The sequence below is a fragment of the Myxocyprinus asiaticus genome, chromosome 44, assembly GCF_019703515.2.
Source record: "Myxocyprinus asiaticus isolate MX2 ecotype Aquarium Trade chromosome 44, UBuf_Myxa_2, whole genome shotgun sequence".
NCBI classification, from domain to species: domain Eukaryota; kingdom Metazoa; phylum Chordata; class Actinopteri; order Cypriniformes; family Catostomidae; genus Myxocyprinus; species Myxocyprinus asiaticus.
Window position 1 is genome coordinate 21566934 of NC_059387.1, and position 13085 is coordinate 21580018.

A 13085-nucleotide genomic window follows, 5' to 3' on the forward strand; every position below is an offset into this window, starting at 1 on the left:
GTGCTGAACCTACATTGTCTATACAGTCTTCCATGCGGGGAAAAGGATAAATATCGGGCACTGTTACAGCGTTCACCTTATGGTAATCAGTACAGAATCTGAATGTTCCATCAAGTTTGGGAAAAACAAGCATGGAGAACTCCAAGGACTACAGCTGCTTTTGGCTAGTCCATTTTCCAGTAGATAACTTACTTATTATTTCATAAGAGACCACTTTATGACATTAACACGGTAAGCATGTTGCTTAATAGGACTGGCACAGTTAACATTAATGTCATGTTGCAAAACAGAGGTTTGGGTAGGAACATCACCGAAAAGAGTAAGAGAATTATTGACTAGTTGAATAATGTCAGAACTGTTTTTTACAGATAAATGAGTAAAATGAGATGGAAGATTTCTCAGTATCTCTGAATTTGATAATCTCCTCATCCTAATCAATACTTGAAATACCAGGAGAGAATGCTGCATCCAAGGTTACAGCCACAGAAGAAATAACGGGCTTTGCAGTCCGATCTGTAATTCCTGCTGGAGCTTTAGTTCTGGTATGATATGCCTTTAACATGTTGATATGGCAAACTCAAGTCTGGCATTTTCTATCTGGAGTACGAATCACATAATCCGTATTACTTATTTTCTTTGTAACAACATAAGGACCAAGGAAACGAGCAGATAGAGCAGACCCTGGAACAGGCAACAGCACAAGTACTTTATCACCAGGCAGAAAAGATCGAGCAACCGCTTTCCGATCAAACTGGGCTTTCATTCCCGTATGCGCTGTAGCTAGAGACTCTTTAGCATGAGAACAGGCAGTATGTAATCGGTCTCAAAACTTACTAACATACTCCAATACATTAGTTTCTGGTTTCTAATCCACCTCTAACATCTGTTCTTTTAGGAGTTTTAAAGGTCCTCTAACATTGTGACCAAACACAAGTTCTGCTGGACTAAACCCCAAAGTTTCTTGTACAGTTTCACATACTGCAAACAGAACCAAGGGAACTCCCACATCCCAATCCCTACCTGTCTCCAGGCAGTATTTATGCAACATCGATTTCAGAGTCTGATGAAAGCGTTCCAGTGCGCCCTGATTTTCGGGATGGTACGCACTGGCAACTCGATGATTTATGGTGAGAGAATTCATTACTTGTACATACAATTTTGACAAAAAAATGTGAACCTTGATCTGTCTGTATAGTCTTAGGCAGTCCAAATGTGGAGAAGAACTTATCCAGCGCTTTAATAATAACAGATGCAGTGATTTTTCGTAAAGGAATTGCCTCAGGAAATCTAGTAGCCACGGACATCATGGTAAGCATAAACTGATTTCTCGATCTGGTCTTAGGCAACGGACCAACACAATCCACTATTATGTGTTCAAAAGGTTCTCCAATCACCGGAATAGGAGAGAGTAGGACAGCAACTTTCACAAATCCAGTTACTAGTTCACTTTGCACTATTACACTAGAACCACAGGAAGTTTCATTAGACAAGGGTAACACATCAATAGCAATGAATGAGTGTGCCACGCCCGTGTCTCTAAGCATCTGGACCTCTTTTTGATCTTTCCATTTTCCAGTTAACAAGTTTAACCCTTTCAGAAGTAAAGGACGATAACTAGCATCAGGAATTTCCTCACTGGCTACCTTACTAACCTTTTTAAGAGTTTTACTAACCCAATGCTTTTGCTTTGCGGTAGGTGTTTGCATTTTAAAGTAAAACAATCCACGATGACATGTCCCTGTTTATGACAATAGAAACATTCCTGAACTACTTTAGGATGGGGAACACTGGAATTGGAATGAGTGAACTGTATGTGTCGAAGTGAAAACATTTTTAGGGGTTAACACAAACTTGTCTGTTAATACTGCTGCTTGTGACAACGAGGCTACCTTTGCTCATTAAGATAAACCACCACATGCTCAGGCAAACACCCTTTAAATTCTTCAAGCAATACTAACTCCCTTAATGACTCATAATCATCAGCTTTACTTGAGGTGCACCATTTATCAAATAAAATCCCTTTCTCCCTTGCAAACTCCATATAAGTCTGGTTAGTACTTTTTTTTATGACTTCTAAACCTCTGTTGGTACGCCTCAGGAACCAGCTCATCAGCACGGAGAATAGCGGATTTCACTGATTCATATTTCAGAGAGAGTAGTACATACCTCTTGAGCTTTTCATATTAATTTGCACTGTAGCAAAAGAGACCAAACATCCTTTGGCCAACGAAGAGCTAAAGCATTGCGCTCAAACGCACTCAAATATGAATCTACCTCTGATTCTCTAAATTGCGGCACCAATGCAATATGTTTGCTAACATCAAAGGTGACAGCAGACAAATCACCTAACGGAGGCACATTAGAGACCTGACCCCGGCTAGGCTGCACAACCGAGCCAGCAACAACCTTCTCTGCCTCTAACTCAAGCTGTCGCAGCTTGAAACACCATGCTGCTAAACACAGTGTACACTAATGCGTACTTCAGCACTATTTTTCCTAAGAAATCTTATTTTCACTGTGCATTATCACAGTTAGAATCAATGGGTTCATCCAAAAGCTTTTTATATGGGTTTTATATGGGTTTTATATGGAGTTAGGATGAAAATAAGGAGCTGTTCTGAGACCAGTGCAGCCATACAGCACACTGGAGGTTAAGTCATTCACTAAATAGTGACCAAAGGAGCAAGGTAACATCCTACAGCTTTCCTATGCAGCTAAGTGCATTCACTCCTAAAATCCGACCAAAAGTTCAGCTTCAGGCTGCAGATGATGTTTGGACCACTCAACATGGTTGGCAGACATGGGACAATGATAACCAGTACATAGATTCAGAATTAATAATGTATAATTTTGTTTTAACATGGTCGGCAGTGATTGGATGCAGTTTGTCTGACTATTACTTTGAATCAGAATTATTTATGCTAATTTTTGATTGGTAAAATGCTTCAGCACTGGCTATCACTTGTTTGTTTGACAGTGCAAAGAGAGAACATTGAGATTTTGTTGCCAAAGTAGAAAAAAATATTGTAACATAAAAGTCAAATCAATTCAAATCATTTTTATTGTATAGTTTTTTATTTGTGCTTTTCACAGTACACATTGTTCCAAAGCAGCTTTACAGAAAATCAGCTGCATTGTCTGTAACATCTCAAAAAACATGATTAACCAACACTCCTGGAAACATAATTAACAATTTGATTAAAAAGGAAATCTGACTTTCTATAGCTCGGTATTATTTAAAAAGTCCTGCTGTCCACATATGAGGACATACATTTTTAGGAAAAATATTTGCTCTAGATTTTTGTTTGTTTGTTTCTTTGTTTTTTGCATTAGTTAAAAATCAAAAAGGGAAATGTAAAATGCACACAGTAGTTATGCTCCAGTCTCAGGAGGTTAAGGACAATCATTTCATTCCATCAATAGATGATTGCCTGACAATGACAGGAGAAACAAGACTCACTGAAAACCAATATTTTTGGAAAGCTTATAGACTGGAGAGCAAGAGACAGGGGATAACTAAAGGATTTGATACCCAAGTCTGTTTGTGTCAAGTTATGTTTCACACAGCGCAACAGTGTCCGCCCACCTTTTCAGTTGTCTGGGTTCCAGAAGTATTTTTCCCATTCATTTCTTCCATAGCCATTTAATAAAATCCTTCATAAAAGAGTTCTAATCCACTTACCAAACCAACCAGCTCCGTGCTGAATCACAACATAACATACTTTGATTTGAAGCAAAGAAATTCAGACAAAAATACAAAGGTACAAGTGTGTACCTACCATCTTTAATCAGGGCATGAACTACAATCTCATGAAGCATTGCAGATGACGTAATCGAATTAAAAACAATAGAAAAATTTAAAACTATTGATTTAAAGTTGTTGCTAATAAGTAATCAATATATACAGTATAATAAATCATATTTAATTTATTTCCCCAGTGTAAACACTGTGACTCTGTGGCAATATCAAATATTTCTTTGTTTATTTGAGCATCCTGACGCAACAACTTTAGCTCAATCCAATGGAATGAGTTTGGGGGGACTGTCTGTTTGATGACCAATGAGAGATGGGGGGGATGGTGTTCGGGAAAACTGTTTGAAAAACAATCATAACACTGTATTTGCAATTCTGTTTGGTTCTAGTGCCGCAGTCATTGTCATTATTCTGGATCTGGAGGTTGCATTCATAAAGCGATGGCATCAGAATTGGAGGCTGATATATTCCTACTCTCTGCCCTGCTTTTAAGTTGGTTTGTAGTGAAAAACATTCACTCAGAGACAGCATTCAAACTCAGTAATATTTTGCCCTACATCTCATGAATGGCTGCAGTATGAGAAATTATATTGCTCCTGATAATTGCCAGGAAGGAGAAAAAAAGAGATGGCTGTCATGAAGCTCAACACCTAGCATTCTGAATGATCCAGTATAGCATACAGCCCATTCATCTCTGCCAGAGCCTTATTACCTCCTTCTCCACTCAGATGGGCGTTATCTCTGTAGGCCTCCTGTGAGAGGGTCTCAGGGTCTATTTGCCTGTGGAACACTCATTATTTGCAAAGCGAGTGTGAGAGATAAAAGCTGTGACTCTCAAAAAGAGTTCTTTCTTTTTGCAGTGGCATGGAAAAACTCAACGAGGCAGTGCGGAATTTCATTTATTTCCTTTCAGTTAGCTTTTTTCAGTCCCAGCTGTGGTTGAACAGGGAAATATGCCAATTTATTGACTGTGGCACTGAGAGTACCCTTAGCATGTCCATGTTTTACTTGTGCAGGTAGTTGGTGGAGCTTGGCTCTTCAGTCGCTTGTACTGCAATGTGTTTGTGACCCTGGATGTGATGATGTGCACCGCAAGCATACTTAACCTGTGTGCCATCAGCATTGACAGGTAGGGAGTTTGTGCATGTACATGCATGTCTAAGCCTCCAAGGACTCTATATGGAAACTTAGGTTGCTTTTTGCTAAAATGTTCATTTTCAAACAATATGTTCCATCTTTCACTTAAAATGGGCCTTTGTTTATGTGCACTCATGGAGATCTTGCATAATGAATTTGCTTAGTGACAGTAGTTGTATTCCTTAATACAAGGATCTTCAAAAAATGTTTAGGCCAAGGGCCACTTGGTGGATTGAGCGGGTTACATACTATGTATAAAATTGATTGTTCCATTTGAAACCTGGGCTATAATAACATGCATATAGTAATAAATTAATTTATTTACATACTTTTTTATGCTTACATCAGAAAGTCATGAAAATAATCATTATTGCTGTGCCGAGTCATATACTTGAGCATTACATTAATTTTATGTGGTACATTTTAATGTGGGTGGGGCAAAACTGAACTTTAGCTCCTGAAAGCTTTGTTTGGTGCTAACTTAATATTATATTTTTGTTTAATGCGTATTTTAATGATGTGTTTGGATCAAACACTAATTGGCAGACCCCTAGATTGCAGATCACTGCTTTACTATTTAAAAGACAAGTGTTTCTGAAGAATGGAACTCAAAACAAAAGACACTCACTGTATGGACCAAAACTGTAGTTATTAGTGTGAGTGTCCATGTGCACATTGTAGTACTGTATGTTTCCATTATATGATCATTGTTTTTATCATGGGAAACCTTTTTCATTTTTATGGTATCAGCAAATCCCCACAGTGACGGATGTATCATTAACACCTTTATACATAGAGCAGAGTGTGGCCCTTGTTTTAATTTTGGTCGCATAGCATGAGTGTGAAAACCTATAAGTAGAATTTGAATTAGTGTAACAGGGGCCAGTGTAAGTATTGAGATCATACAGAAGGAAATGGAGGAGCTCAGCTAAAAGTATTCAGGAGAAAACAAGACAGAGGGCAGGAAATAGATGTATTCAGCCGGGGGAGAGAAAGGAACATATTTAGGTTGATTAACCCTCTCAGACTGGCCTGATTCTCCCCCACTTTTCTGTCAGATCTGATATTCTGTGCTTGTATTATAGACATAACTGATTACACAAGGCTAGCTAATACATCTGCATTTGTGTCACCCTACTGATGGGGTTGAGCATAATTAATTCTTCTATGTACAGGCAAAGTCTTTCTTGAACATGCTCATTCAAAGTTCTGGCATACATGAGGCTAATTAATTTTTAATCAGATATTTTCATTTTAGTAATACACTTCATGGCAGAATATGAAAAAACCTTCATAGTGAAAGTTTATCTAAAATTGAGTTTGAAGTTAATCTTTTTACATATCATATTAGATTATTGCTGTGGTGTATTCAAAAGTTACTTAGTGGAGTCTTTCAAAAGTTTTTTCAGAAGTTGTTATTTAATCACAAAACTCTTACATTCTGTGCTTCAGTGAGTGTGACCTTTTTCTTATGTACACTATATGGCCAAAAGTTTGTGGACACCATATGTGCTTGATGAACATTTAATTTCAAAACCTTAGGCATCGATTTCCCCCTTTGCTGTAATAACAGCTTCCACTCTTTTGGGAAGGCTTTCCACTATACTGTATGAAGTAACATGGCTGCAGGGATTTGCTCTCATTCAGACACAAGGCTATCAGTGAGGTCCGGCACTGATGTTGGGCGATGGGGCCTGACTTACAGTTGTTGTTCCAGTTCACCCCAAAAGTGATCAGTGGGGTTCAGGTCTGGGCTTTGTGCAGGCCAGTCAATTTCTTCCACACCAGACACAGTAAACCATTTCTTTATGGACCTCACTTTGTTCATAGGGGCACTGTCATGCTGGAACAGAAAAGGGCTATCTCCAAACAGTTGCCATAAATTTGGAAGCACACAAAGCCCAAGCCATTACATAAAGAAACATTAAGATTTTTCTTTACTGGATTTAATGGAGTAACCAAATTCGTTAATTAGAAGGGGGTGTTCACAAACTTTTGGCCATATGTATATTCCCATCTGATTAACTCTTCCATCTATATAGGTACACAGCTGTGGTGATGCCAGTACTATACAACACCACACACAGTTCCCGCAAAAGAGTTTCAGTAATGATTGCTACAGTGTGGGTCCTCGCCTTCGCAGTGTCCTGCCCCCTTCTCTTTGGATTCAATACTACAGGTGAGCAAAATTAAGAAGCATATCAATTTAGGTATAGTTTACCCCAAAATAAAAATGGTGTCATCACTGACTCACGCTCATGTTGTTCTAAACATTAATTACTTTCTTTTTTCCCCATGGGATACAAAAAGAGATGTTATACACAATGTGTAGGACTGGCAGTCTCAGTCAAAATTAACTTTCATTTAAAAAAATGTAATATAGAAAGTGAATGGTTACTCAGATTCTCATTCCACCTAACATCTTCTTTTGTTAGTTTGGAACAACATGAGGGTGAGTAAATGATGACAGAATTTTCATTTTTGGATGAACTTTTCCTTTAAAATGGAGGAAAAGATGTTTTTTTGTGTTAATGTGAAAAGCTGTGCATTCAGTCACACACTCATTATTTTGGCACAAATTCATCTGGCCAACATGGACAGGTTGCATGTCAGTTTTGTTTCATTTATTTATTTCGGCATTTATACAGTTCATGCCAGCTATATCTTTTTAAAATTGCTGAAAAGGAATAGGCTGAAGCGAAGCTTATTATGCCTACCCTTTTTACCTCTTCATTTTTATATTCTCTCTTCAATATTTCCACAGTCCATTTTCACAACTTATAAGAAAAAGGCAAAGAAAATAGAAGAGAGAAAAATTTAAACAAATAAGAACAAGATGGCTATATTACATTTATACATTTAACTTCATCTAAACAAATAAATTATATGAATCAAACTGAACAAAATATACAGTTTGTTTAACTTTAATTTCTCTACATGACACATATACATTTATTTAAACACACTGTTCCTTTTAACCCATTTTTTCATATTTTTAAACACCTCATGTTTAAACATTCTCTTAAATTTGTTAATTGTTTTACACAATTTAATTTTCAAATCAGTCCGTCCTCTACTTCTCTTAAATATACATATTCCTTTCAAATTATAATGACTCTCTCTCATAACAAACATATTTTGAACATTTTTCTGTAATAAATGCTTGAATGATTTATACATAAATTGAACAATATTGAAATCCACCAATTCTTTAAATTTCAATATCTGTAATTTTACGAATAGATAATTTGATGGCTCTCTATTATTACTTCTAGTAATAATTCTTATTGCTTTATTTTGAAGCATAAAAATTTGACTTGTAAGCATTACCCCATACTGCAACACAATATGCAATATAAGGCACAATTATAAAGCATTTTCATTTAACAAATCCTTGACTTTATACAAAAGTGCAATCAATTTTGCTACTTTCGATTTCACTTGATTTATGTGTCCTTTCCAGCTTAATTTACCATTAATAATAACTCCTAGAAACTTAGTTTCTTTTACTCTTTCAATTATTGCAGTGTCTATTTCTATCTGTTTTAATCTCTCTATTACTAAATATCATGTACTTTGTTTTCCCAATTTTTAAGGACAATTTATTTATATCAAACCATTTTTTTTTTACCTTCTTCAATTCTTTTCCCATTACATTTAATACATTATCTATTTTTTTCAGAGTAAAATAATTTGCATCATCTGCAAACAAAATGCATTTGAACAATTCCGATACCATCTTCAATGCCCTCATTGTCAAAACATTTAATATTATTAAGTTCCAATGTTTGACCTAGGAAATGTAGTTAACTTTTGTATGTTAAACAGTAATGGTACGGTGCTTGGTTGCCACTTCTTCCCACCCAAGCACTACACAGAAACCTTGTAAGTGCCTAACTAATGGAATTGTAAGTGACAAATTTAATCATGAGATGTGATTGAAACTTAGTTTTAAAATACAATGTAGGACCACAGATTTTTTTTAGTGATGGGTAATTTTATGTAGCTTTCAATGTGCCTTCCCTCAGATGGTGATAAATACGTTTGTGGAAGGAATTAACCATCCATTAAATTAGACTAATCAGTTAATTAGTTTCACGGTGAGATATAATGAATGACGTCTCTCTCATACACTCAAGCCTCCTAGATATGCATGAGATTCGTTCTGCCTCGGCTCTGTGTACTGCAGATGGGAGAGAAGGACTTTAAGGATGTAATTATGTTTCTGCAGAAACAGTTTTATATGACACAGATTACTGCCGATAAGAATATTGATTATAGTTTTGACACAGCTGGCTCTATTACATACATCCACACTGATTTATTACTTAATATCTGGAATATTCAATCATAATTACTTTGTTACACAGTGGAATGTTTAGCTGGTGTTATTGTGGCAAACAAAAGAATCGTACAACATTGGAAACATTTTTCCAGTAACACTTTAAGGTTCTCTACATGTATATGTAGAGTGTACTATCCCTTTAACATTAGTTACTGAATTAGGTACAGTATAATGAACTATTTATTATTAATGGATAAAGAAAATTTGTTAATTTACTAATGTTTATTGTTAGTTCATATTAATTCATAATGCATTATCTGATGTTAAAGAAAACAATGTTAAAATTAATTACTATATTTAGAAATTAGCAATAGATAAATAGGCTTTTAATCACTGTAAAATTATTGTTCATTGTAAGTTCATTAACTATTTTGTTAACTTTTGTCAATGTATACAACCTTATTGTAAAGTGTTTCCAATGTTACTAGAATATTGTAAGATTGTTTTTTTTTGTTTTTTTCAAGTATCTCTGTGACTGTATACAAGGTACTGATGATAAGTTTCATGTATACGCATTGCAGATGACCCTGCGGTGTGTTCGATTTCAAATCCTGATTTTGTCATCTACTCCTCCGTGGTGTCGTTTTACTTGCCTTTTGTGGTGACCCTTTTAGTCTACATACGCATCTACATCTTCCTTAGAAGGAGAAGAAAGAGAATTGCCTTCCGTCAAGGCAGTGGCAAAGTTCAACCAGCATCCGCACCACCATCAGTGGTAAGAGTAGACATTCTCATATTTCAAAAATCCATCTGAGCGACACATCTACATGCAGTATAACTTATTCAGACTATTTTGGATTATGGGATTACTGTCAACTGTCTCAGTAAGACTGCTATAAACAACATAATCCACCCATAATAGTGCTTAATGGCTAGATGTATTTAAAGAAGTATCCATTACAGGTGGTAAGTATGGATTAGAAAAACATCTAAGCTTCAATTCGGGTCATTAAGGAGCTATCTTCAATCGAAACTACAGTTTACAGAGTACAGTATTACATTTCAGATAAATTCAAAGAGGCTTTGAATCCTGCCAGAATTTGTTAGAAAACATTACTGGTTTGTTTTATTCAGTGAAACAACATTCCCGATCTGTGGATAGAGCCTTTGGATCATTGTCTCATGTGAAAGTGAGACGCACACAGTTGGGTCTTTGGAAAACTTCCAACAAAGCCATTCTGCTGCACTCCCTAGGAATTTTATTGCAAGGTTTAGTTCCAGCTAACTGGAGCAAATTGTGATATGGAGAAGCTTTTTAGGGTGCCCAGAATATTTTTCTTTCTGTTAAAAAGACAGAAAGAAAGTTTTTTTTTTTCTCATCCTAATTTTAATAAAGTCACAGAGGCTTAAGTTTGGAAATAACTTGTTCAGACTTACAAAGTATTTGAGCAGTAAAAGTTTCATTGTTAATTTTGGACTGTTCAGATTTTAAATGAAACAGTCACAGAGAGTTTCAGCGTTTCTTGAAGATCAGTTGTATAAAACATTACTGGATACTTGTAATGGAGCAAATGCAATGTGACTTATAGAATACCATTGCAAAGACGGTCCTCATGGGGTGAGAGCTTTTCAAAAGCATAATGGAAATGAACCACATGAAAAGTTAATACTTGGATTTCAACAATGATGAACAACCTGATACCAAAGAAACTTTCATTTGCAAAGAAAAAAGAGATTGGAATATCACTGTTATGTATCAAAAGTGTCAAGAATATTACACCAACACAGCCTAAGAGAGCAATGTATGGGACAAATCAGTAGTGCCCAAAGCACCTTATAACAAACTTTAATAAGTGACTGTGATGAAGACTAATCTATCTATGAGTAATGAAAGAGTTGTGTAAAAAATGTAGAGTTGCGGAAGTATTGCCACAGGCCCTTATAAGTTCACCTTTACATCTATAAATCTTCCAGTGTGGGGCAAATCAGAGGAATAGTACTTAACGTCAATGTCAAAACTACTTCAGGGATCCATATAGTCTTGAATATCCATATAGAAAACAGTGGTAACCATAATAAAAGCCTTAGAGGCATAATTAGAGTATGAAAACTCAGACTTGGCCTGATTAATGAACATTCTGTTTAAGTGGGGAAAGTGATCCATTCCAGTCATATAAGTTTCAATGAAAACAACACGGCCCATTCTGCTGAAAAGACCAGCATATAGCAATCTTGTCTCAAAGAATCTCGTTACTAACATTTTTGCAAAATGATTTTCACATGGCTCGTTGCACGCATCATGGCACTTTCCTGGTAAAATTAACACTAGATGCACTAAAACAACAATTAATTTTATTCCCTTTCACACAAACCATGAGTAAAAGGGCAGATGATCAATTCATAGACACTTTTCGCCTTGTTCCTCACACAATGCTGTCTTATGATATCAAAACACTTTTACTATAGTGTAAAGACTTGTAAGGAAATACATTTTAACGTTTACAATACATAACCAACCACATTTATAAGCTTGTTCATGCACCATCAAATTGCGCTATAGCTCAAATGATATTACGTTGCAATGACCGGGATACTTGTCCAGAAGAGCATGCAAGCCAAGAACTTGATAGAGCATTAACTTCAAAAACCTCATCTGTTTGGAAGAACATTTCACTTGGTTTTAACGCCACACAGTTGACTTTATATCTCGGAACTGTCGTAAGACGTAGGAAACCACATAATATTATTTTGCAAAAATGTTGCTATGTTGTCTTTTAAGTGTTGTTTGCCAGCATGTGATGCTGGTGTGCTGGTGTTCCCAGAAGGCTTCTAAACTAGGTTTAGCCCAAAGACATCAGCCAGCATCAAAGACCATGATGGGTTGACTAGCTTCTCCAGCTAAGTTTTGGACTAGCTAAACCAGCACCAGACCAGCACTTACCTGCAAAAAACAGATAGAGTGAAGGAAATTCATGCTAGTCTAAGCTGGTCTTTTCAGCAGGGCACTATTAGAGAATTACATTTTATTCTTTCTCCTCCCTGCCGTTCATTGTTCCAATGCCCCACTTCATTCACTGTCTTGATGCTTGCCACGTTTCCCTGTCTTTTTCTGCTCCCCTAATTAGTTTTGACCTTTTTTGCTCTTTCTTTAATTTTCACCTGCTGACTCTTTAAAATCTCTCCACAGGAAACTTATTTACAAGACGGCACTCACAAAGACAAACAAGACCTCTCCCCCATTAGGATCAACGTGATAAATGTGGGTATACCATTGTGTGACTGCCTGTGTGTACAGAAATGTGTGCGACTACTCTAATATTGCATGAAATGAGCCTGCTCGAGCAACAAACTGTTAATGAATCTTAGAAGGTATTTTGAAATTCCTGGCAGCCTTCTCCCTCCTTTTTTAGCATAGCAAGTGCTTTTGTGTTTCTCGTGCCTCCACAGACTTATCCCTGGGGCTGTAAGCTGTGAGCTGTAAATCTGTGGATTTTGCTGAGATTTTTCTCCCCTCAATGTCACACTCCATTTGTCAAAACTGACCCTGTCACATATTCCTTCAAAGGTGGAGGAGGAAACTACGGGAGCCATACAGTTGTTGGGATCAGAGTTGGGATACAAAAAGTGGAATGATATTGATTATTTGAGAAAAAAGAGGAGGTGCAGAGATAAGGAATTGATTAAGCCTTGAATCAATTCTTATCAGAAGCCCTTGAATAAAATTTTACTGTAAAAATTGATAAGATACTGTTAATGTAACTTGTACTGGCCCTAAAAATACACTCTAGAGCCTTTCAAATTTCAAAATGCTGTTGATTTGAGATTTCCGTAGCACAATCTAGCCAAAAGCTGTTGTATTGAAATATACTGTAGTTTTTCAGTTATCCACTGGGATTGAAAGTCTCATTT

At 36.4% G+C, this 13085-nt stretch overlaps 1 protein-coding gene across 1 annotated transcript in view; it reads left to right on the top strand.

Annotated features, from left to right (window-relative positions):
- The window catches only part of drd3 (dopamine receptor D3), a 29474-nt gene that overhangs the window by 3941 nt on the left and 12448 nt on the right, over positions 1-13085 (top strand). The window contains exons 3-6 of the mRNA XM_051687781.1: positions 4771-4883; positions 6934-7070; positions 9758-9951; positions 12364-12435. Coding sequence (XP_051543741.1) covers positions 4771-4883; positions 6934-7070; positions 9758-9951; positions 12364-12435 — 516 coding nt within the window. The remainder of the gene's footprint in view (positions 1-4770; positions 4884-6933; positions 7071-9757; positions 9952-12363; positions 12436-13085) is intronic.